The 22,519-nt window shown below is 45.8% G+C and overlaps 1 protein-coding gene across 9 annotated transcripts in view; it reads left to right on the top strand.

Annotated features, from left to right (window-relative positions):
• The window catches only part of SLC35F4 (solute carrier family 35 member F4), a 115,299-nt gene that overhangs the window by 86,616 nt on the left and 6,164 nt on the right, over positions 1–22,519 (top strand). For 3 of the 9 annotated variants that reach the window (XM_064423013.1, XM_064423015.1, XM_064423014.1), the window contains exons 2-4: positions 4,380–4,568; positions 9,058–9,355; positions 16,966–17,185. In XM_064423013.1, the coding sequence (XP_064279083.1) occupies positions 4,380–4,568; positions 9,058–9,355; positions 16,966–17,185 (707 nt within the window). The other 6 variants (XM_064423016.1, XM_064423017.1, XM_064423018.1 and 3 more) reach the window with 5 other exon arrangements.

Genomic DNA, 22,519 nt, shown 5'->3' on the forward strand with positions numbered 1-22,519 from the left:
AGGACCAGAGGGAGCAGCGTGAAGCTGTGCCAGGGGAGGTTCAGGTTGGATATTTTAAAAGGTTCTTCACACAGACCGTGGTTGAGAAGTGGTCACAGCACCAAGCCTGACAGAGCTCAAGGAGTACTGGGACAATGCTCTCAGGCACGTGGTGGGATTCCTGGGGCTGTCCTGTGCAATGCCAGGACTTGGACTCCATGATCCTTGCAGGTCCCTTCCAGCTCAGGATATTCCATGATCCACTTTCAGTAGCAGCTGTGAGACCAGAAACATCGTCCAAATGCAATTGCATGGATTGGTTCTTATTATTCCAAGCACTGCTGTCACATGCTAAAGATGTCAAATACTTGAAGATGATCTGAAGAGAGTTGGTTTTGAACCTCAAGGTGTAATCCTTCTCTCCAATCCCCCTGGAAAACAGCAAAGGGATTTTTCTAGATGAGACAAGGAAACAGTTTCTCACTGTGTGAGCTGCATCTGGAAACCTGTACACGAGCAGAGAGCCACAAGTTCTGTATTGCATCTTCCAGAGGGGCTAGGGAGCTGTGCACTGTTTACAGGTGGTGGTGAAAATGCTTCTGAGGACCAGCATGTGCTGCTTCTTCCTGGCTTGAGTGCACATGATGGCAGCAGCAGATGGAGCCACCTGCTCCCCCAGATGGGACTCAGAATGAATAGTGTTAAAGAACATGGAAAGGCTGGACTTGAGTGATATTAATCACGTGGTTTAGGTTAGTCACAAGCATCACTACCTTGCTAAATCAAAGTACACTGGGATATATGTATAATAATTAATGCAAGATGGGGACAGAATTTGTTAGAGTCATGTGGGAAGCCATGTGTTCCCCTTGCTGGTTTCCCTTTGGTCGCCATTTGTAGAGAAATGGCCTTACTTCTTAAGCTGTAAAGCATCTACATTTGCAGGGTGAGGAAATAGAATTGCTGAAACAGATTAAGAAACTAAGTAACTGTAAAAAAAAAAAGTAATTGTAAAAAAAATTTACAAGTAATTGTAAAAAAAAAAAAAAAGGGAAAGAGCATGGCTTTGTTTTTATCCAATAATGAAAAATAATCCAGGTGGATTTGGTGCATTAAGATGTGCTGGATACAATAGTGTGAGGCACTTTCCATTTCTCTCTTTCCTCTTTGGTCAATCTTATTGGCGGAGTCTTGCTTTGACACTCAGTTACAACCTCCAAGGAACACTTCCAGCAGCAAGATCTGACAGTCTGGCAAGGTTTTTCTTACTTGTTTTTTCCCCAATGTCTTCCAGTAGCATTCTCTTAAGATAGCAAATGATGCCCAAAATGTGGTTTCACTCTCAGTGATTCATCCCTGCTAAAGCCACAAACTGTGTAAGAATTCCCACCCCATGCTGACATCTCTGCTCAGGGTGGTTGTTCAGGGCCAGGCTGGATGAAGCTTTGAGCATCCTGGTGAGGTGGAAGATGTTCCTGTCCATGACAGGGGGTTGGAACTGGATGTTTTTAAGTTCCTTTCCAACCCAGACGATTCCATGATTCTGTTATTCCCTTTATGGAAGTTCAGTGGAGAATGCTGCTCTTGATCCCTCCAAGTTTGGAGGGACTTGGCAGATCCCTGCTCCACAGCTGGGAGTTGTGGAGTGGGACATAGAACCAGAGTTCCATGAGCTCTGCCTGCCCTTCCTCTCCCATGGGACAGCACTGCCCACCTGGGGGGTTTCACTGGTGATTTGTTGTCCCTGCTGCTGGCTCCAGGTTTGGAAAGTGAGCCCAGCATTTATCTCTTCACCTCTCCTAGCAACAGCTACCCTTAAAATATGTTCAGATTGAGCAGCATTAGGTGTCCCAGGCTTTCTGGCTGTAACAATGAAATATTGATAAATGGCTGTGCTGTCTGATTGCTTCAGGTGTAAGGGAAGAAGAATTCAGTAAATCAAGCAGTGACTTTGGATTTAATGCAATCTCTTGAATTATAGTTTTGGTCTCACCTGCTGGGTTTGTCAACGCACAGGAGAAGATTCATGCCTCTCTGTTGTACCAGATACAAATAACTCAGAGTGAATGTGAGGAAGAATAGACATCTATCAAATTTTGGTTGCATGTCACCTGCTAGACTTCTGCTGAGTATAATGTGAATCTTGTTCTGAAATTAATCTGAATTGAGACATAACATGTGTCTTTCAGCATAATGAAATCTCTTTAAATGATGAATATCAAAATGAGGAGTGATGTGGAACCAGCCACCTCGGTGGCCTCTTCTCCAAGGACAAACACTTACTGAAAATAAAACCTCTCAAAGTTGTGGACTTGAAAAATCAGAAATGCCTTTTTGGACATTTCACCCCCAAAGCAGTGATTGGCTTAACCTCATGGAGGCTGGGACTAATTTTCAGATGATAAATGAAGGTGTAACTTGCAAGAGAAACTTGCAAAATGTTTACTAAGTCTTACAAAGTAGGTGATGTTATTCTTGTTTGCCCAGTGGGAGAGGTAGCTCCTGGAGTTTTGAAATAAGTGGAACAAAGTCATGCGGGGAGTTGTGTGGCTGCTAGATCATTATTTTCTCCATTAAAAAGTAAATTTGTGAAGATGAATGGCTTTTTAAAGGTCTGAAAACATCTGATAGCTCTAGAAAGCTCTTTAGAAAGTAATGCTCATCAAAAATTGGGGAGAGGAACACAGTGCTTAGTTTGCTTCTCATCATGTAGGTCTTAATTTTTCAAAGTTGGTTTGTGGGTATGCTGTCCTAGAGTGTGGGTTGTTTAGTGCATTGATTGGATTTGTAGGACTTTATCATCAGTAGGAATCTAAACTTGGGTGCCCCCCTTGAGTCAGAGTTCCCTCACAAGGAACAGAGAAGAAAGAGAAGAGCATCTTGAGAAAGATCATCTGGAGGGGGTCAGCTCCTGGTTCAGTCACTTGTCTACTTGGTAGGTAAAAATTAACCTTGCAGGCTCTAAATAGGCTGAGAATTTTTTTTTTTCTGTATAATTCTGTATTTTACATATTGGTCTTTGTTAGACGTGGTGAACCCAACACACCTTTAAGTCCATGGAAGATTGCATGGTCCCACTGACAAGAGTCCTATCCCAATTCTTGAGTCTTGGATACAGCCCTTGCTTTGGAATATACTTTCAAGGAGTAGTTGAGTTTGATGTGATTTGCTCAAAGTGCACTGGAATGGCTCGTGTTGGAACAAAGAATGTTCCCTTCTGGGATTTCTGCCACAGCTGTTACACCTGTGGCACCTCACATATGGGGTTTGTGTCTATTTTTGTATTCTTTTCAGTATGAAGTAGTTAGGATTATCATGTTAAATCCTTCCAAGTCACAGCAAGGACAGTGGCTGCTCAGGTATGGGTATCTTTCAGAAGTTTAGATGAGATGGTCACCAGTTGGAGTAGCAGCTGCAAAACAAGCAGTGGGTGATCTCAGCTGGCCCTGAACACACATTTATATCTGTCAGAATGGCCTGTCATCCTGACTTTCTGTTGGAGAAGAAGATTCTCTTGTGCTGCTCATGAGCTGATCTCTTACAGAGACACCTTCAATAAATTTGGAAGTCCCTGCACGATCGATCACCAGCCACACTGATGGATTCCAGCACTGCGCTCCTTGCTGTTGATTCCCAATTCTTAATCCAGCCCTTCATGCTCTTACTCATTAAATATGGTGTCCTACTCACTGGAAAATTTTGCATCTGTTACCACTGATATTTCTGGGACCTGGGGCTTCTCTGTCATCTCATGCCTCCGTCTCATCTTGGAGTTGTCTGCACGTAGCAGAGGAAGAGAAAGCAACTTCTCTGAAGATGTGGAGATTCTGATTTGGTGTTTGTAAACACTTAAAATTGGCATCTTCAATCCTGTAGCAGAAATCTTCATCCAAAAGACCTGTGAGTGACCATGGCTTCATTCCATACAAGAGTCTCAGGGATCTGAGGATGGAAAGAGGAAGCTGTCCTCTAGAGAGGCTCCCAGCACTGAGGGAGGCAGTGGTTCCTCAGCCCTCCTTCCCACCCTGAGGGGGAATGGTGAGCTCTCCTCTGGCCTGATTCAGTGTCAGTGCTCAGGAAGGGCCCCACGTGAGTACAAATTCCTTTGACTGTGCAGCCCTGTGGACACGGAGCCGTGGGGCTGAGGATACACTGCAGCATGGGGCTCTCATTTCTTCAGGGGGAAGACTGGTTTTTATGCAGCACCTTTTTATCTTTAAGGGGGGAGAGAGTTAAGCCTTTATTTACTCACCTATTTGCTTTATCCTGAGCAGAGCTGAAACCTGCATTTTTTGCCATGCGCTTCCTTTTGTGTGCATTTCACTGCCAGCCTGTTTGAAAGCCCCGCGTTCCTCCGGGGACTTTCCAGACAAAACTGATGCAAAACTCTTTCTTCTCAGGTGCCTCACGATCATCTGTCATCCAATGCAAGCCAGGAGGCAACTGCCCCAGCAGACACAGAGGCATGACTAGGCAGCTCTCCCCTCTATCTGTTGCTGAAGATTCTGCTGCTCCCATTCTTGAGCTGCAGAATCGAAGTCCCTCGGGAATCTGTCGGCACAGCAGAGTCGAGAGGCAGAGCAGATCAGGTAGGAACCCACAGCCGCACTCCCGGCTCTCCCCTCTGTCTCTGCAGAGATGGGGCAGGGCCCGAGCATGCTGAGGTTTGGTTTGCCACGTGCAGGTCCTTCCCGAGCCCGGGGGTGAGCGGGAAGGTGGCACGGACGGGAGGAGAAGGCTGGGATTCGCAGGTACATGACGTGCGCTAGGTGCCCGGCACAGCGCGAGGCACGGAAGATCCTCGGAGCTGGTTAACCCCAGCACACAATTACGTTTCACAGAGTGGTTGTGTCTCCTCAGCTTCAGCCTGGCCACACTCCAGGGCCCTTAGGAGTTCCTTCTCAAAGGCAGTGATGACCTCAGCTCGTGCCATGGGTGGTGTGATGAAGAGGAAGAGAAGGAGCAGCAGGTGGAAGGATTTCTAGGGAAGACAGTCACAGCTCAGATCATCGTCAGCTTCACTGCAGCAGTTTAGCTCAAATGAACCTGTAGGTGTGGTGAACACTGACCTCTTCACCATGGTGTCCATCCAGCAGCTGCAGGGATGGGATGGGAGCAGTTACAATGTGCAGCCACAGGCTTGTGAGTCTGCTAAACCACGCTTTTGAGGAGGAGAGACTTTAAATGAGTGAAATAATTTAACTGTCCAAGCTTTCTGGAAGGAAATTACTTAATTGCCCAAGTTCTTTGGAAGACTGCCTGGGTAGATACTGTGAGCAAAAAGGGGAGGAAGAACAGGTTGGATCTCCCTTGCACAATGGACCTGGGGGAGCTGAACCTTCCTCTTGTCACTTGACCACCAGTTGCAGCAAGAGTCACCCATTTCCTCCTTGTGTTGGAAAACAGAGGGATCTCGTGCTCCAGGAGTACTCTCTTGATGGAAAGCCTTAGAAGAGTATTGGAGATGATCACTGCTGCCAGGAGCTATGCATCATCTTGCAGTTAAGATCATAGCTAAGAAATCTGAAAACCAAACCTAATTTTTCCAGATATCAGGCAGAAATAACTGTGTATGGTGGCACTAAGGAACGTCCAAAATCAGAATCCATCTTCTCCAAGAGCTCTAGGCCACTTGAGTAGTGTCTGGACATCATACTCTTCTAAACACTTACTTTGCATTCATTAATTTCCCTTTTGATCCTGATCTTTCCATCTTCATCAGAGAAGTCTTACTAGGACTGACCAATAGGTAAACAAATACAAAAAATATAATTTTCTAGGGTCTAGTTGCAAAATAGCCAAGAGTTCCAATGAAAACTTGTAGATTTTGATTTTCCTCATCTCACTCCTGAAGAGCAAAAGGCTCTTCTGTAACCATTTTGTCAGTAAGAACTGCACTGTGGACAAAAGGACCATGCAGGGCTGTTTGTCCTCTGCTTTCCACACAGTTTTCCATTGGCCAGTGCCATCTCTCTGTGTCACCTGCAGTGTGATCTGCACTCTTACCTGTGCTTTCAGCCTTGTTCCTGTGCTCTTCCCAGGATAATTCTCTTGGTTTGTTCCAGTCCCATCCAAATGCAGACCCCAAGGATTTCTGCTACCTTGCCAGTTGTAAAATACTGTCTTCCAGCCACTTTGGCTGATCAGTTTGTTTTCTCCTCATTATCATTTGGTGTCTAAGCACAAGTGCTTGCTCCATGACTTGGAAATCCCTAAACCTCTTTAATAGGTGGCTCGCTCCCTGTCATTATTTTTAAATCTATTTCTTATCTTGCTGTTTTGATTCTTTGGCCAGGAATTAGGTGTGCACATCCCATGGATTTTGAAAGCAGCTGTCAAGCTACTCTGTCATGGGGATCAATCACGATTTCACTTAAATTAATTGCAAATGTCTGGTCTAGAGTTAAGTGCCTCCAGTGAGCTTAGATGTAGATAGATGTAGATATATGAGGGTGGAATCAGCTCCCCTCTCACCATGCCTTTCCATTATCATTAAATATAAAGGGGCCCCAGACAACATGTTCATCCTGAATACACACTTATTTGCTAACTACATCACACGGGATGAATCCCACTGATTAAAAACTCACAGCAACTCCCCACTGTGCATTTATTCAGGCTAAAGCTTACACAGGTCTTTAAACCCAAGGTAGGTCTTGCAACAAGTGTGTGTTTCTCTGCCTTTCCCTGACATTCAGACCTGGGACTGTAACATCCAAATCAAATGCTGATGGTGGTGTCGTGCATAATGACACCAATTGCATCATTATTGTGTAATTGGAAAATAGAAAGCATGACTAAAAGTGCTTTATTCTTCTATCATTGTGTGATTATTTTAAGTGGTAGCTGAAAAAGGACTAATTGCATGGTAGTTTTACTTGGCAGGAAGACCTGCAAGTTGATGCTACTATAATATATTCTTTTTAAGCCATTCTAACTTGCAAATAAACTGTAATTTATCTTTCAATAGATGTCAGTCATTATTAGTACCATAAAAATATCTACTTTCTCTCAGCAGCCAAGGAGAATGCTAAAAGGATGCTTGCCTTTTCAGACCCCTGGCTGATTATCCTCTGCATGTTTTTAATAAACCTGTAATTTTATTTAAATTCTTGATTCACCACTAAACAATGGAGCCACTGAATACAGATTATTTTTAGGAAAAAACCACATCACACAATTACAACTGCAAAAAGCTCCATGTCCTAATTAGGAAAGTTCTTGATTCCAAATGCTGTGATAAATCTTTTTTTATGTGTAATGTTGGTTTACAGTAATAGCTTGGAACCCCAGTTTGACATTTCTTTATGGTTAATCTAGCAAAACCAATAATATAAAAGGAAATTATACCTGACTGTGAGAGGATACCTCTGTCACATAAAAGTTGGCTATGGGACAGTGTATGCTCTCACTCAGTGCATCTAGAAATTCTTTCAAAATCATATTGGTTTTTCTCTACATCGCATCATGTATTAATGTGGCTGAATAGCTTCAGACCATGATTTTTATAAGATTTTCCTGTTTCTTTTACCAAACTGGTGTGAGGTGGTGTTTTGGTTTGGAAAGACAGGTGTCTGCTAAGGAAGGCAGGAGCCTCCCCTGAAATGGAAAATGTAAACACCTCCCTCTGAATTGTTATAAATATTAAATTAAGGGGCTCTCAGGCAAAAATATGGCAGCAGGAAATAACAGTTCTTTAATAGGGAAAAAAGTAAAAAGATAAAATAAACAATGCAGTAACCCAAAATAACACTGAGTCAGAACACAACCTGACACCCTGTTGGTCAGGGTGGTTGTAGCAATCCAATTGGAATTGTGGCTGCAGTCCTCCTGGAGTGTCAGGTGTGGTTTGCTGGAGCAGGGATCCTGTAGAAGGGTGGAGTCTTCCTCTGAAGGTCCAGTGGAAGAAGAGGCAGTTGCTCCTCTGGGAAATCCAGTGGAGAAGCTGTCTTGCTGTCCCAGGATCTCAGATTCTATCCAGGTAGGAATGCTTGGCTCCTCCCTCTGGGCTCACATCTCCCAGTGGATGCTGTGGTTCTTATCAGCCATGCAGGGACATTCCATAGCCTGTTATCAGCAGGTGTCCCTCCAGAGGGAGGAGTGGGTGTGGAGGAGATAAGGAAAACTGCCCACTGAACAGAAGAAAACTGCCATCCAGATGGCAAATAGAGTACAATTTCCTTGGCAGTCCAGGACATGTGCTCAGCCAGGGTGAATGGCTGGAGCTCAGTGCTGCCCTGTGAGCTCCCAGGACCAGCAGTGTTAGTGCTCCTTGTTTTCAGCAGGGATCTAGGAAAGCAAAGCAGGGATCATGGGTTGCATCTCTGGGGATCTGACTGGAGAGTAAGTCACCAGTCAGTGAGATTAAATTCTCCCCACCTGTGTTGGGAAATGTGCACTTAGGTCTGAAAACCACTGTGCTGGAATGGGAAATGCCAGCTCTCCTGTTGCTCCTTGTTGATGTGCAGAGGTTTATTTCTGGGCATGCCAAGCTTCACTTCTGTCCAGTTTCCTTTGTTAACTCCAGAAACGTAAGTACACCAACCTGACTGCAAAAAGCCTTTTTCTGCTTGGGTACATAAAACCAAACTATCTCCTTCCTCCCCATCCCAGCTTGTAAATAGAAGTGATTGTGGAATTAAAGTGTTGAGACATAAGAACTTGGTGCTGTCTCCAGACCTGCAGGCTCAGAGAGCTCTTCTGTTGCACACATGCACAGTGATTGCCTCTGTAACATTCTTGGTTCCAAGGGATGTATTTTTATTCTGGACATTTGCGGGCAGAGAGATTGAAGGGCTGATAAAGCAAATAGTGACAACAGCTTATTTGTAATGCTGTTACCTCAGCCCTCAGTGTTGTGTTTGTGTTTGTTCCTGCCTCCTTGAAATGACAGAGATGGTATTATTAAATACTTTTTTGCAGGATTTCAGTATTTATGGGACATAGAGGTGTTATAGGGAGAAGGCAAGAGATGATTTGTGACTTGGACCAGAATGGGAGGTTTTGCCAAGAATTGTTTTGAATGCAGTCATTACATGTACAACTCTTTTTCTATTCTTCCTTTTTTTTCTCTTTCAGGAGAAGAAGGAACACAAACGCACACAGAGAGCAGCAGCCAAGAAGCTGAAGGACAGACACGATGCCAGTCTTGCACATCCACGTTTCTCAAGCTAATCTGGAGATTCCTGATCATTTTGTCCGTCTCTTCCTCCTGGGTTGGGACCACGCAGTTTGTCAAAATCACTTTTGAGACCTTTGACTGTCCCTTTTTCATGACTTGGTTCTCAACAAACTGGAACATTATGATTTTTCCCATTTATTATTCCGGGCACCTTGCAACTGCACAGGAAAAGCAGTCTCCAATCAAAAAATTCAGGTAGGCTTTATTGTGGCAGTGCCCCTTTAAAAACCCCAATTCCTGAGGGCTGAGATCACTGCTGGGCTCAGTTCCACCCCTGGTGTCAGAATAAAGGTCATGCTGCAGAAAACCTCATTCATAAATAGCTCACAGGAGGCTGACAGATGAGTGATGTGTGCTGAATAAACGGGTACTTGATTGTTAAAGGGCTTTTCTAATGAGTTGAAAAGGTCAATAATCTGCTTATAATCTTGCTGTTATGTTGTCTGATATCTCTATATTTTGTGTTCTTGCCTGGATCAGGTGAATCTGTCCTGGTCCATTAATGATAGAAGTGTTGGGTACAACCAAACCAGCTCCTAGAAGAAAGATGCTCAGAGCTGAGGTGGTGCTTTCTATATGGAAGACCATGGCTTGCTCTCAGTGCTGAGCAAGTACAGCAGGATGCAAACTGCCCTTTCCTCCTGCTGGAAATGTATAAATCCTTTTTCAGTAGCCCCTGAGAAACCAGAGAAATACAAAGTTAAGGGGGAACCCAAAGAAATCATCCAGTCCAACCACCAGTGCTGCAGCTTAGCTTCACCTTAGCCAGTTCCTGCAGGGCTTGGAAGTACCTCACATTCTGTGACAATTGATTTCACAGTTCCTCCTCCACTTTTGTTATTCCACTGATCTGACAGTGACATGGGAGCTGCTTGAAAGGACAGGACAAAACTGAGCTCACCAAGAGACACCACACCTTGCCCAGGGAGGGAAGAGACTCACAGGGTCATTCTGGGCTGGGATCCAATTCTGTTGTTCCAGTGCAGTCTTGCTTGGAAAAGAACCTGCCTGACTCCATCAGAATTGTCTGTTCCAGAAGGAATTACCCAGCGTGGGGCCCATCCCTGGCTCCTGCTATCCCTAAGCACACAGGGAATCCCATTTGTGCCTGGCTGGCTGGAATGCAGCAGGGCCAAACTCTTCCCTCAGCTCCTTTTTGCCAGGATCTGGGATGTAATTTGGCCTTAAATTATCATTTCTGTCAAATCAGTGTGACTGAAATTGAACAGTTGCACTTAATTAAGTGCTTCTCTGCAAACCCTGGTGCTTTGTCTGTTAATGATGCTTCATTCAGATTTCTGCTGGAGTGTTTGTGAGAACATGAACAGTGTCAGCTTGGCTTCTGCATGTGGGGTGAAGTAATAACAATTGCACTGCAGATAAGGAAGGTGAGAAGAAATCCTGCAGATAAATCCTCTGCAGTTGGTTCATTGATTATATCTCTATCAGAGCAACATTTTGAGGCAATGCATTAAAAATTCCTGTGCTTAAATAATTTTTATATTTCCCCAGCTGTTAAGAATTGAGATTTTAAAGTTGAGGATGCTGTCTTAAATGCCACAGGAATTTCTGCAGTGGGTCAGGAATAGTGAATGTGTGGACTCAGGAATAGTGTTAGAGGTGATGGGAATCTTCCCAGAGTATTTCTTATTCCAGATATGTCAGGAACTCACATCCCAAAGAGGAAGTAACTGCTGGTAAATAATGATTTGATCAGGGGGAGCACCTACTTGGTCAGTGCTGTGTTACAACTTGAGTATCCAAACTCTTACAGATTGGATAGGGATGGGCATCTCCTCAGGATGAGCTCTCCATTTTCTGGTGACTTAAAGGATTGAAAATCTGTAGGTTTAACTTGTAGACAGATTGAATTTGTAAAGGACCTTTGGAGGTCGTTTCACCAGCCCCTTCCCCAGAACAGGGCTGTTTTCAAACCTGCATTCATTGTTTGTGTATTTTCTTGATTTGCACTCTTGATATTGCTCCTGTTATGAGGCTTTTTATTACATTTGGTAAGATTTCTTGCTGCTTCATTTGCCTGTTTTATTCCCGTGCAGTAGCTAATTCTTGTCAATAAACCCATTTGCAGCAGTTCCAGGCTTTCCTCAGAGACCAGAGGTGATTTATCTTTATGTTTCTGGAAGATGTACTTACTCTCCAGGAGCTTTAAAGACAATCAGGCCTTTTGTCCAGCAGATATTCCCAGTGGATCTGAACAAACAATATCTGTGACATCTTGGCAGAGATCAGTGATCCTGGAAGTGACTTGCAGAGTGCTGCCCCAGGCTGGCAAAACTGCAGAGAGCCACTGCTCCTTTAATAAATCCCGCTTGAAATGACAGGAGTCTCAATCCTCAACTTTAGATTGGCTTTCTGGAAAGTTTAGGCTGCTCAGCACCTAAAGGAGCTGCAAGAGAGATGGATTTTTGACAAGGACAGGGAAGGGGAATGGTTTCAGACTGAGAGAGGGAGGTTGAAATTAAATATTGGAAATAAATTCTTGACTGTGAGGTTGTGAGCCCTGGCACAGGGTGCCCACAGAAACTGTGGCTGCCCTTGGATCCCTGAAGTGTTCCAGGCCAGGCTGGATGGAGCTTGGAGCAACCTGGGATAGTGGAAGGTGTCCCAGCCTATGGCAGGGGTTGGAACTGAATGGGCTTTAAGGTCTCTTCCACCCCAAACCACTCTAGCATTCTATTATTATAACATTTGAGATTATAAATTGTGTGTTTCTTTACCTTAGAGATTCAATCTTGTGGTCTGAGAAAATAACTCATAGTTATGTACTCACTGCTGCATTTAGTTGCAGTGTCTCGGTTGTCTTGAGGCAGAAGACAGCTCTTGGTGTCCCCTCAGTATTGTAAATAAAAGCTTTATGTCCCTCATAAAGAGCTTGAAACTCCTTCCATCAGTGCTGGATGAGATGATCTGAAGTTCAGGAAGCTCAGAAATAGGAAATCTAACCCTGCCAGCATTTACCACAGCAGAAGACACTGCACAGACTCGACTTTGGAGCCTGATGCAGTTGTGGTGTGGAATAGGTGGGTGAAATTTTCAATGTCAGTACATTTTGCCTCCCCATCTGGCACCTTGGCTTCTCAAGGACAAGCACTGTGACACTGAGCAGCTTCCTGCCAGGATCCACCCACGGTGTGAGAGCTGAGATTGGACCTGCAGCTCTTCCCAGCCTGGGGCACTGGCCAGGGGAAGCATTGGTAGGTGCAGGTTCAATGTGAACAAAACACAGTGGGAAGGGTTGGACTCCTTGGATAAGGAGAAGGGAGCATCACCTGAAGTGCAGACTGAGCCATGAGTTGGTATTTGTGTACGAAACCTGTCACTGCAGGTTTCTCACCCACAGTCCTGTCCCTCTGTGGCAGCAGTAGCTCAGTCCAGCTCCCTCAGCCACCCGTGGAACAGCAAACCCAGACCTGCTCTGCAGAATATTTTCAGGGAAAACATCAGGAACACCATCAGCACAGAGCTGGCCTTCCCATGGACCCTTCCTGTGGGACACAGCCTCCCTTGGTGCTGCTCCTGAGCCAGGCACTGCAGGATCCCTTTCCTTTTGCTGCAGCTCTCCAGCAGACACACTGAGCTGCTCAGGCCCTTCCTGCCAGCTCAGATTCAGCCAGTGCTGGGGACACAACTCACCAGCGTGCTCAGCCTCACTCACTTTGATGCCTGCCCCCCTGCCTTGGTTTGGAAAGCCAGGTGTCTGCTAAGGAAGGCAGGAGCCTCCCCTGAAATGGAAAATGTAATTCCCCCCACCTCCAAATTCCTATAAATTTGAAATTAAGGGGCTCTCAGACAAAAAGATATGGGAGCAGGAAATAACAGTTCTTTATTAGAGAAGAAAATAAAAAGATAAACAATGCAGTAAACTAAAACAACACTGACTGAGTCAGAACACAACCTGACACACTGTTGGTCGGGGTGATAGCAATCCAATTGGAATTATGGCTGCAGTCCTCCTGGAGTGTCAGGTGTGGTTCTGCTGGAGCAGGGATCCTGTATAAGGGTGGAGTCTTCTTCTGAAGATCCAGTGGAAGAGGCAGCTGCTCCTCTGGGAAATCCAGTGGAGAAAGCCATGCTGGTGTTCCAGAATCTCCAGATTCTATCCAGGTAGGAATGCTTGGCTCCTCCCTCTGGGCTCACATCTCCCAGTGGATGCTGTGGTTCTTATCAGCCATGCAGGGACATTCCATAGCCTGTTATCAGCAGGTGTCCCTCCAGAGGGAGGAGTGGGTGTGGAAGAGATAAGGAAAACTGCCCACTGAACAGAAGAAAACTGCCATCCAGATGGCAAATAGAGTACAATTTCCTTGGCAATCCAGGACACCCCTACAGTGGAGCTGGGAGATATTTTATTGCTGCAGATGCCATCATTTAGGCAGAAGCAGTGAATTTGTGCTCCCAGAAGGTGCTGCTGTGTCATTTGCTGCCCTAATGTCACTGTGGCCGTGCCAAGTTCTAATCCAGGTGATGTCACTGCATTCCCTGTGTTCCTGTGCCCCAGGTCTCTGCCTGTTTGCTGGTTTTTTTTCTTCTGTCAGCTGCTTAAAACCAGCTGCTGGATTTCAGAGGAGGGAACAAACCCATCCCTATGCAGGGCCTGGCATCAGAATATCTGAAAGGGCACACAAGCTATTTAGTGGGTGCCAGAGGCAAAGCTGCACGACTGCCTGAGGTGCTGTAATTCCTGAGAGCATGGCACCCTGCCCAGAGCTGAGGACTACCTGCAAGTAAAAAGAGTTATTTGTGTTAGAGGGCAGGTTTTAAATAGACTTCTTGTGCAGTTGGAAATAGTCTGTGTCGTAGTTCCAGGGTCAGCTGTCCCTGGATGTGTCTGTGCCTCTAAGGCAGCAGCCTGCAGCATTGTTTGTGTGGGGAGGGTTCCAGCAGCCCCCTCTCCTGAGCCCAAGGTTTTAATCACTGTCATGTCTGAAGACTCCTGCAAGTTTAATTTGAGTTGCATGTCAAAGAGGCTGAGTTAACCACTGAGCCACCAGCCCTCACAAAGCCTCAGGCAATCTGACTGGGAAAATAAAGTATTCTCCCCATCTCCTCACTGACTGAGCATTATTCATGGAGCTTTCCTAGGCACAGGGGTGAATTCATCAAGTCTCTGCCTCACTCAGCCCGACCCTGTCAGAGACTTTGCTGTATTTTCTTCACTGAGAGTTGAGGAAGCTCCAGCCCCTGTTTTGTCTGGTCACTGCTGTGTGTGATGGAGATCCTTCCACCTGCTTAAACAGCCCATTGCCTGGGGCCAGGGAAGCATTCCCAGATTCTTTTCCTGGCTGTGCATCTCTGCTCATCGCCCCCCCTGCTTGTGGGAGCTCAGAGACAGGTGACACTGCTGGGGCAGCCACACCTGCCTCTCCCAAACCACTGACCCAGAATGATGGGATAACCACTGAGACTCCGAGGATTCACACTCTCAGGGGACTTGGATCCATGCTCCTGACTCTGCTCCAGGTTTGTCTGTGTGCAGACATCCCAGGGATCTGCAGGACAGCAAACCCTGGCCCCTTCTGGCATCTGGGTCCAGCTGTGCCCTGCATTTCTGGAGGCAGCCCAGGCACCTTTCTGCCTGGTTTCAACACAGCTCAGGCTTCTTTCCTCTAAGATCCTGACAGCTTCTGGGGCAGCTTGGACTTGAAATGATGCAGTTGTGCCCCAGAAGTGATGGCAGAGTTCCCACACGCAGGTGTGGAGCTCACAGTGCAGGTCTGTTGGTGCCAGGACATGGAGCACCCCGGCTGTGGTGTCATGGAATGGGGACACAGCCACAGTGCACCCACCTGTCTTGAGGTGAGATGTGGTCTGAGCCCAGAATCACCCTCTGCACCCACCTAAGTCTCAAGGGGATAAATTTTTTAAAGGTAAACTGCTATATCACTATATATATATATATTTATTTATACATATATAATAATTATAATAATATATAGTATAATGAAATATTATACATTAACGTAATATATTATATTAATATCTATTACAATGCATAATGTATTTTACAGATTATATATTTATAAAATATTTATTTATATACGTATATAAAATGAAGGTAAACTGCTATATCTGCATGTCAAGGAACACTGAAGTGCTGCCAGCGAGTCCCTTGTCACACAAGGAAACTTGTCACCTCTAACTCCTCTTGAAATCAGTTACAAAAGCCTGCAAAGTTGGGCATTCATTTATTTGCTTCACCGGGTGTCTGCTTTTCATCTCAGATAAATGATGCACACCAGTAGCTGTTCTTTTTGGTATTTTAAACATTTTTATCCTCATCTTTGGTGAACAGGACTCCTGAGAGCGTTGAGGTCAGCTAGAGTGAAGGAGATAATTGGCAGTTCCACCAGCCTGAGTACACAGAGTTTGAGAATGGAATTTATTTTTATCAGAAATGACTGCTTTGTACACCAGGCTGTCTTAGTGGCATCAAGAAATGAGGGGTTATTAAGCTGAATCATAAAACCATTTAAGTTAAGATGTAGCTGATCTCAGTTATTACAGAGATGTTATTATTCTGATTTCCTCAAAATGAGCGTGATGGTTTTCAATCTTAAGAGGAAAAACTGCAATGTCTTTAACAGCAAAATTCCCAAGAATTAGTAAAAATGGTTAAGGGCCCCTGAAAACATTTTTGTCTTCCAAATCAGGATAATTATCAGACCACCCCCACCACCCCCAAATAACAAACATTTTTGACATCACATTGCAGCTCAATCTTTGAAGTTGCTAATTAGTTCTGCATAATGAGTGTTTTAGCAATCTTCCAAGCACAACCACGTTTGGCTGTGAGCACTTTGGAGCCTCAGGGCATTTGGATTATTCCCTCCATGTCCCTTTCTTCCTTTCCTTGGAAGGATGTGCTGCAGGTTGAGGATGCCTTGGTTCACCCCACTGCTTTTTGGGGTCACTTGTGGGACCTCCTGTGTTTTAAGCAGTGCCAGGGTGCCTGCCATGCCAAGAAGTGAAGCACACTGGGAATATCTTCAGGAATGCCTTCAACCAAGAGTGCGGACAGTGGAGTTGCTAAAAAACATCCTTCCCAGTCTGGGAATGGCAGAGATTCCTGAAATCCCAAGAAGCAAACAGCTCACTTGAGCTGTGTGGGACACAGTGTTTGGGAATCTGGGGGTTTTGTTTGCAATGTAATTCTCAAGGAGATGTCTCCTAGAAAACACAGCTTTTTTTTCACTGTACAATAAAATGAAGCTGTTAAATACCTTCCCCTCCCTTTCCCTTCCTTCTCTCACACTCCTGTTTGCCTGGCTCACTCCCACTGCCTGGTGGCTCCCTTCCCCACCACGCTGTGTCTGGCAGTCTTTTTAAGTATCTGTAGGCAATTCTTAAAGCTTCCTTGGCCATACATAAAAATATATTTCAGCAGGAACGAATACAGGGCTTCGAGCCATGCGAAAAAAAAAAGAAGAAAATTGGCAAGCTGCAGAGAAAAAATGGTGATTCTAATCCCTGTGCTCATGGCCTTGAAGGCAGAGTCTGGGAGCTGTCAGAACATTATAGATAACCTTCATTTCTGTGTGTGAGTCCCTGGGATTATTGTTGCACAGAGTGTGATTATTCCAGGTAAGTTACGTCTTTTCTTCTTGCAAAATTGCTGCTTTAAGAAGATTGTGTGTTGTTTTCCCTATGTGAATTAAATAATGGATTCTCTTGGGCGTGTGGAGTAGTTAGGAAAAGCAGGATAAAAGCCTAGTGAATGTTTGTTGTGCTGGAGTGAATGCTGAGGAAAAACCCTGGCTGAGACTGAAACTCTTTTCTTTCCATAGGGAATGCAGTCGGATTTTTGGTGAAGATGGTCTGACGCTGAAACTCTTTCTTAAAAGGACTGCTCCCTTTTCTATTCTGTGGACTTTGACTAACTACCTGTATTTACTGGCTTTAAAGAAGCTCACAGCCACAGACGTCTCTGCCCTGTTCTGTTGTAACAAAGCTTTTGTCTTCTTGCTTTCTTGGATTGTGCTCAAAGACAGGTTCATGGGAGCAAGGGTAATGAACGTGCCTCCTTTTCCACTCTCTCATGTTCTCATAATTGCACTTTAACCCATCAGCCGTGGTGCTGCCACAGCACTGCTGCACTGGGACACCATGGAAACCTTTCTCATTGAGTTTTATGATGCAGCCTCAGGATCAGTTAGAGACCTCAGAACTTCAGAGGGAATTCAGTGTGGGAATTTCAAGGAGCCATTACAGCCAAGTGTAACTTGATGAATTACAATAGAAGAACTTCCAGTCTCGTAGAAACCTATTCTGTCTTGGCTTATTGTGCTGAAGTTTGGTTAATTTTGTTTTAAACTTAGTGATGAATGCTTAGGTTCTAACCAAAGCAGTTTTATTCCTTGTTTGCATAGACAGGTGTTTGCAATGTGTGATGTATATTCCATGTGCTGCCCTGTCACTTTTCACACACACATTTACATGTGCGTGTGTCAGAATTGCTTTAAAATTAACACAGCTCTCTTGTGTGGAGATGAATTTTGCACTGAAGTGTTTAAGGACTCACTGGCAGTAAAATGGACCCTGCAAAAATTTAAAACAGAGCTTGAACAAAATGTTGTGCCCCTGGATCTGGGGAAAGCAAACTCATTGTCTAATTTTCCATGCACACATCTCCCAACATGCAGCAGTTTAAACTCTTGGCTTCACACCTTGGATGAGGAGTAGTGAGGATTTCTGCTAGTTCATTGATGCAGATTCCCCTCTGAAATGACTCAAGGTCATGTTGGGCACAGTCCTGACTTAATTACTGAAAACCTTGAACTTCATGGCTGGGGCCAGGTGTGGTGGCTGTGACCAGAAGGGACCAGAACAGCTTGATTTAAGTTCCATGGAAAGCATGGTGGATCAGGACACTCATCCAAGTCAGTTTGGTTTTTGAAAATGGGCGCAGCTTTTTCCTTTTTTTTTATTAATAGTGCGGTAGAAAGGTTCTGAAATGAAAGGCATCCTGTTGTACAGATATCTCATCTGGCTTTTGGAGCAGCCACCAGGACACTGAGCAGAGCACTGTGCTTGCCAGGCTGAGGAGGTGAGCCAGTGCTTGAAGGTAAATCCAGACACTTGGATATCTATTTCCTACACAGCTGAAAATACAGAAAGGTCAGGTGAATGTTACCCACCCTCAGCCCACTGACTGACTCAGAGAATAAACAGGGTGTAAAACCCTCAGTTCTCTACAGAAATAACAGGAAAAATAACTAATCCCCTCTGCCCCTTGATCATCTGAAGAAATTGAACATTTTGTACCCTTTAAGCTAATTTTCATCTCAAAGCAGCATCTTTTTGGCAGAGCAAGCATAGCTCTTGTTCTAGCCTGCTCTGTTAAAGAAACCTAGAAATAAAAGCTGTTTTCAGTTATTATTTATTTTTCACTGACTAAAAAAAGGTTGCCATGAATATGCATTAGTATGAATTCTGTAAACACCATGGGGTTCACATAGGAAAAACCTGTAGGGAAAAGTGAGCAGCAAATCCTGCACATAAACTGGATTTCGCTGCTCACTGGCAGAGCCTGGATGCCCAGTGCTGGAGAGGTAATTCACAGTGTTTTTCAGCAGCTCTCCTGATAGAATAACACTTAATTATGTTAATAACCATGCAGGAGAGTGTTTGAGAGCTAAAGTACAACAGAGCAGCACAGAGCCAGCTTTTTGTGCCTGAATGCTTCAGCTGCTCTCGCCCGCAGCCCCTCGGAGAGCAGCAGGAATTGGGTTATTTGGACACTGAGGACATGAAAAGAAATGAAGGTCTAATCCTATACCCTGAGCCATGTTTTTGTGGAAAAACTCTGCACCCAGGAGCTCAGCCAGCTTTTCCAAGGAGCTCAACTCAGCCCCAGAGCTCGGGGGCTGTCGGGCACATCCGGGTGGCATCGAGGTGGGGATTCACAGAATTCACAGAATCACAGAATCACTGGGTTGGAAGAGACCTTCAGGATCATCGAGTCCAACCCAGCCCCAGCACCTCAATGCAACCCTGGCACCCAGTGCCACATCCAGGCTTTGTTAAACACACCAGGGATGGTGACTCCACCACCTCCCTGGGCAGACAATTCCAGAACTTCATCATTCTTTCTGTAAAAAACTTTTTCCTGATATCCAACCTGTATTTCCCTTGATGCAGCTGGAGGCTGTGTGCTCTGGTTGTGTCAGAGCTGCCTGGAGAGAGAGCCCAGCCCCAGCTGAGCACAGGCACCTTTCGGGAGCTGTGCAGAGTGAGGAGGGCACCCCTGAGTCTCCTTTTCTCCAGCTCCCTCAGTGGTTCCTCACAGGGTTTGTGTTCCAAGTGCTTGGGACAGCAGTGGCTCTGCAGCACATTCCCAGCTCCCTGTCTGCCCAGTGTGGCTGCAGCAGTCCCCAGCCATGGATGCCCATGGGCATGTTGGACCTGCCTGACGTCCCTGGGATCCCCTGGCACCTGGATTCCTGCACGCCTGAAAGCAGCTGCCAGCCAGGCTGCAGGGCTGGATTTTTGGATGCCACGTCCAAAGACAAACCTGTCTTGCTGCCCATCCTGTGGAATGGCACAGTCCCACCTGTGGGAGCCCTGCAAAAGGCTGCACACAAAGTTTCAGCTGCTGTGGCTGTGTTTGAGGCACCAGAGTGTGTGCTCTGCAGGGAGAGCCTCGTGCCATCAGTGGTGAAGCTGTAGCACCCACCTGAGAGAGAAAAACACCAGGGGAGGTTTAGGTTGGGTATTAGGAGAGATTTCTTCACAGAAAGGGTGGTCAGGTGGTGAACAGGCTGCCCAGGGGAGTGGAGGAGTCACCATTCCTGGAAGTGCTCATGAAATGTATAGCTGTGGTGCTTTGGGATATTGTTGAGTGTGGATCTGGCAGTGTTAGGTGAAGGGTTGGACTCAGTGAGGTCTTCTCCAACCTTAACAATTCTCTGGTTCTATTTACCTACAAAAGTGGTGCAGGTAGAGCTCAGGTACCTTGGAGTACCTCCTGCCCTGGGCAAGGACACCCTGAACCATCCCTGCCTGCACCCTGGCCTTTGCTTGGACACTTGTGAACATCTTTCTCTCAAGTTAATACTACATCCATGTTACACCTTGGGAAGTCCAGACAGCTTTGGCTCAAAGCAAGCACAAATATTTCAAAGACTTCAGACATTTGAGTAGTTCTGCTGGCTTGTGCTGCTTGGATTTAGACACATGCTTGTATGTTTGCATGTTTAAGCCCTTGGTTGGGCTTCATGTGTGGACTTGAATCAGTGTTTTTTAGGTAGGTGCAGAGTAGTTTGGGGACATCTTTCTCCCCTAAAAATGTTGACTTCATCCTGGAGAGAGGTTTGTTCTCCATCCCTGAAGGTATTCAGTGCCAGTTTGGAGGAGCTTGGAGCAACCTGGTCTAGTGGAAGGTGTCCCTGCCATGGCAGGGGGTTGGAACTGGAATATGTTTTAAATTCCCTTCCAACCCAAACCATTCTGTGATTCTTTACACCCCATTTTCTGCTGTGTTCCACACAGGAAAAAAAAATGTTTCTGATAAACTGTTGGTTGGCCTTGCTCTCTTTCAGGGAAAAAAGAAAAAAAAGAGGCAAGCTAATTTCATTCCTTACCTAGGAGGCTCCAAAAGAAAGTTACTAAGCTCTTCCATTAATTAAAAGCCTCGTTTAATGAGCTGACAGCCACCTTTGCTTCCCAGTGACCTTGCAGAGCAGCCTGCAGATGTGAGCTCAGGTTTCTAAAGCCAGCACCTGAGGCAGGCACAGGTCAGCTGTGCTGATGCCCTGGTGTGTAACATGCAGGAGGAGCCTGGAGCATGAAATTTAAATAATGTTTTTGCTGTTTTTAGTCTCGGGAGGTGTTCATGCTCCACATGTGTCCATCATTTTAGTTGTTTCAGGGGGGAAAAATATGCTTGGCTTTATAAATAATTGATTAAATTAGGGATCTGATTCTCTAAATTTGGTTTAGACAGACTGGGAATGAGTTTTTCACGATAGGAAGAAAGGGAATGATGGATCTACTCATTTTCACTGACACAAGGAAAGGGCTGAGCAGTGAGGGCACCAAGAGTTAAATCTCCATCCTTGCCCTTGGCAGGAGGGCATTACTGCATTGGACTCTCCTGAGACTGACACATTGCTGGAAATCCTCCAGCTGACAGCTGAAATCCTGAATTTCTGTGCAGGGCAGGATGTGAAGGGCAGCCTGAGGTGAGTCCAGGCAGGGCAGGAGGGTTCTGCCCTCCCAGGGGAGAGGCCGTGGATGTCTGAGGGGTCCTGGCTGTCCCTGGGCATTGCTTCCAGGCTGGGATTTCCATGGTGTCTCCCAGGATGGCCCTACTGCTGGAATGGGTTATCCTGGGGAGGAAAGGGGGGAAACTTCCTGGTGCCCTCTTGCTGAAACCTTCCCAGATGTCATCACACCACTGAGAGACTGGAGGGACTCCAGCCCAGGTGTCTTGGTTTGAAAAGCCAGGTGTCTGCTTAAGGAAGGCAGGAGCCTCCCCTGAAATGGAAAATGTAAACCCCTCCCTCCAAATTATTATGATTTTGAAATTTAAAGGCTCTCAGGCAGAGATATGGGAATAGGAATAACAGTTCTTTACTAGGAAAAAAACCCAAAAAACACAAAAACCAAACCCAAACAAATATAATTGTACAAAAATCCCAAAAAAACTACTGTCAGAGTCAGACCAGGCCCTGTCCCCCTGTGTGTCAGGGTGGTGGCACAGTCCCATCCCATGGGGGCTCAGCCCTCCTGCAGTGCCAGCTGTGGTTCTGCTGGAGCAGGGATCCTGCACAAGGGGGGAGTTTTCCTCTGGAGCTCCAGGGCTGCTGCAGATGGGCCTGGTGTTCCTCTGGGAATGCAGGGCAGGAGAAAGCTGCTCCTCTGGGAATGCAGGGCAGCAGAAAGCTGCTCCCCTGGGAATGCAGGGCAGCAGAAAGCTGCTCCCCTGGGAATGCAGGGCAGGAGAAAGCTGCTCCTCTGGGAATGCAGGGCAGCAGAAAGCTGCTCCCCTGGGAATGCAGGGGGCAAAGGCTGCTGTGCTGTCCCAGGCTCAGATTGTATCCAGGTAGGAATGCTTGGCTCCTGCCCTGGGCGGAGCATCTCCCCATGGGATGCTGGAATTTGATCAGCCATGCAGGGACACTCCCTGGCCATGGACAGCAGAGATCTCCTGGAGGGAGGATTGGCTGTGGGAGAGACAAAGAAAAAACTGCTCCATGAACAGAGAGAACTGCCCCACTCTGGCAGCTGGCAGTAGAATACCCCTATTTCCAACCTGAGACACCATGGCACTGGGGGATCTGGATTTCAGCTCCATTTCATGGTGAATTTGGAGTATCAGTGATACCCTCAGGTTTTGCT

This window comes from Passer domesticus, chromosome 6, assembly GCF_036417665.1.
Source record: "Passer domesticus isolate bPasDom1 chromosome 6, bPasDom1.hap1, whole genome shotgun sequence".
Classification (NCBI taxonomy): domain Eukaryota; kingdom Metazoa; phylum Chordata; class Aves; order Passeriformes; family Passeridae; genus Passer; species Passer domesticus.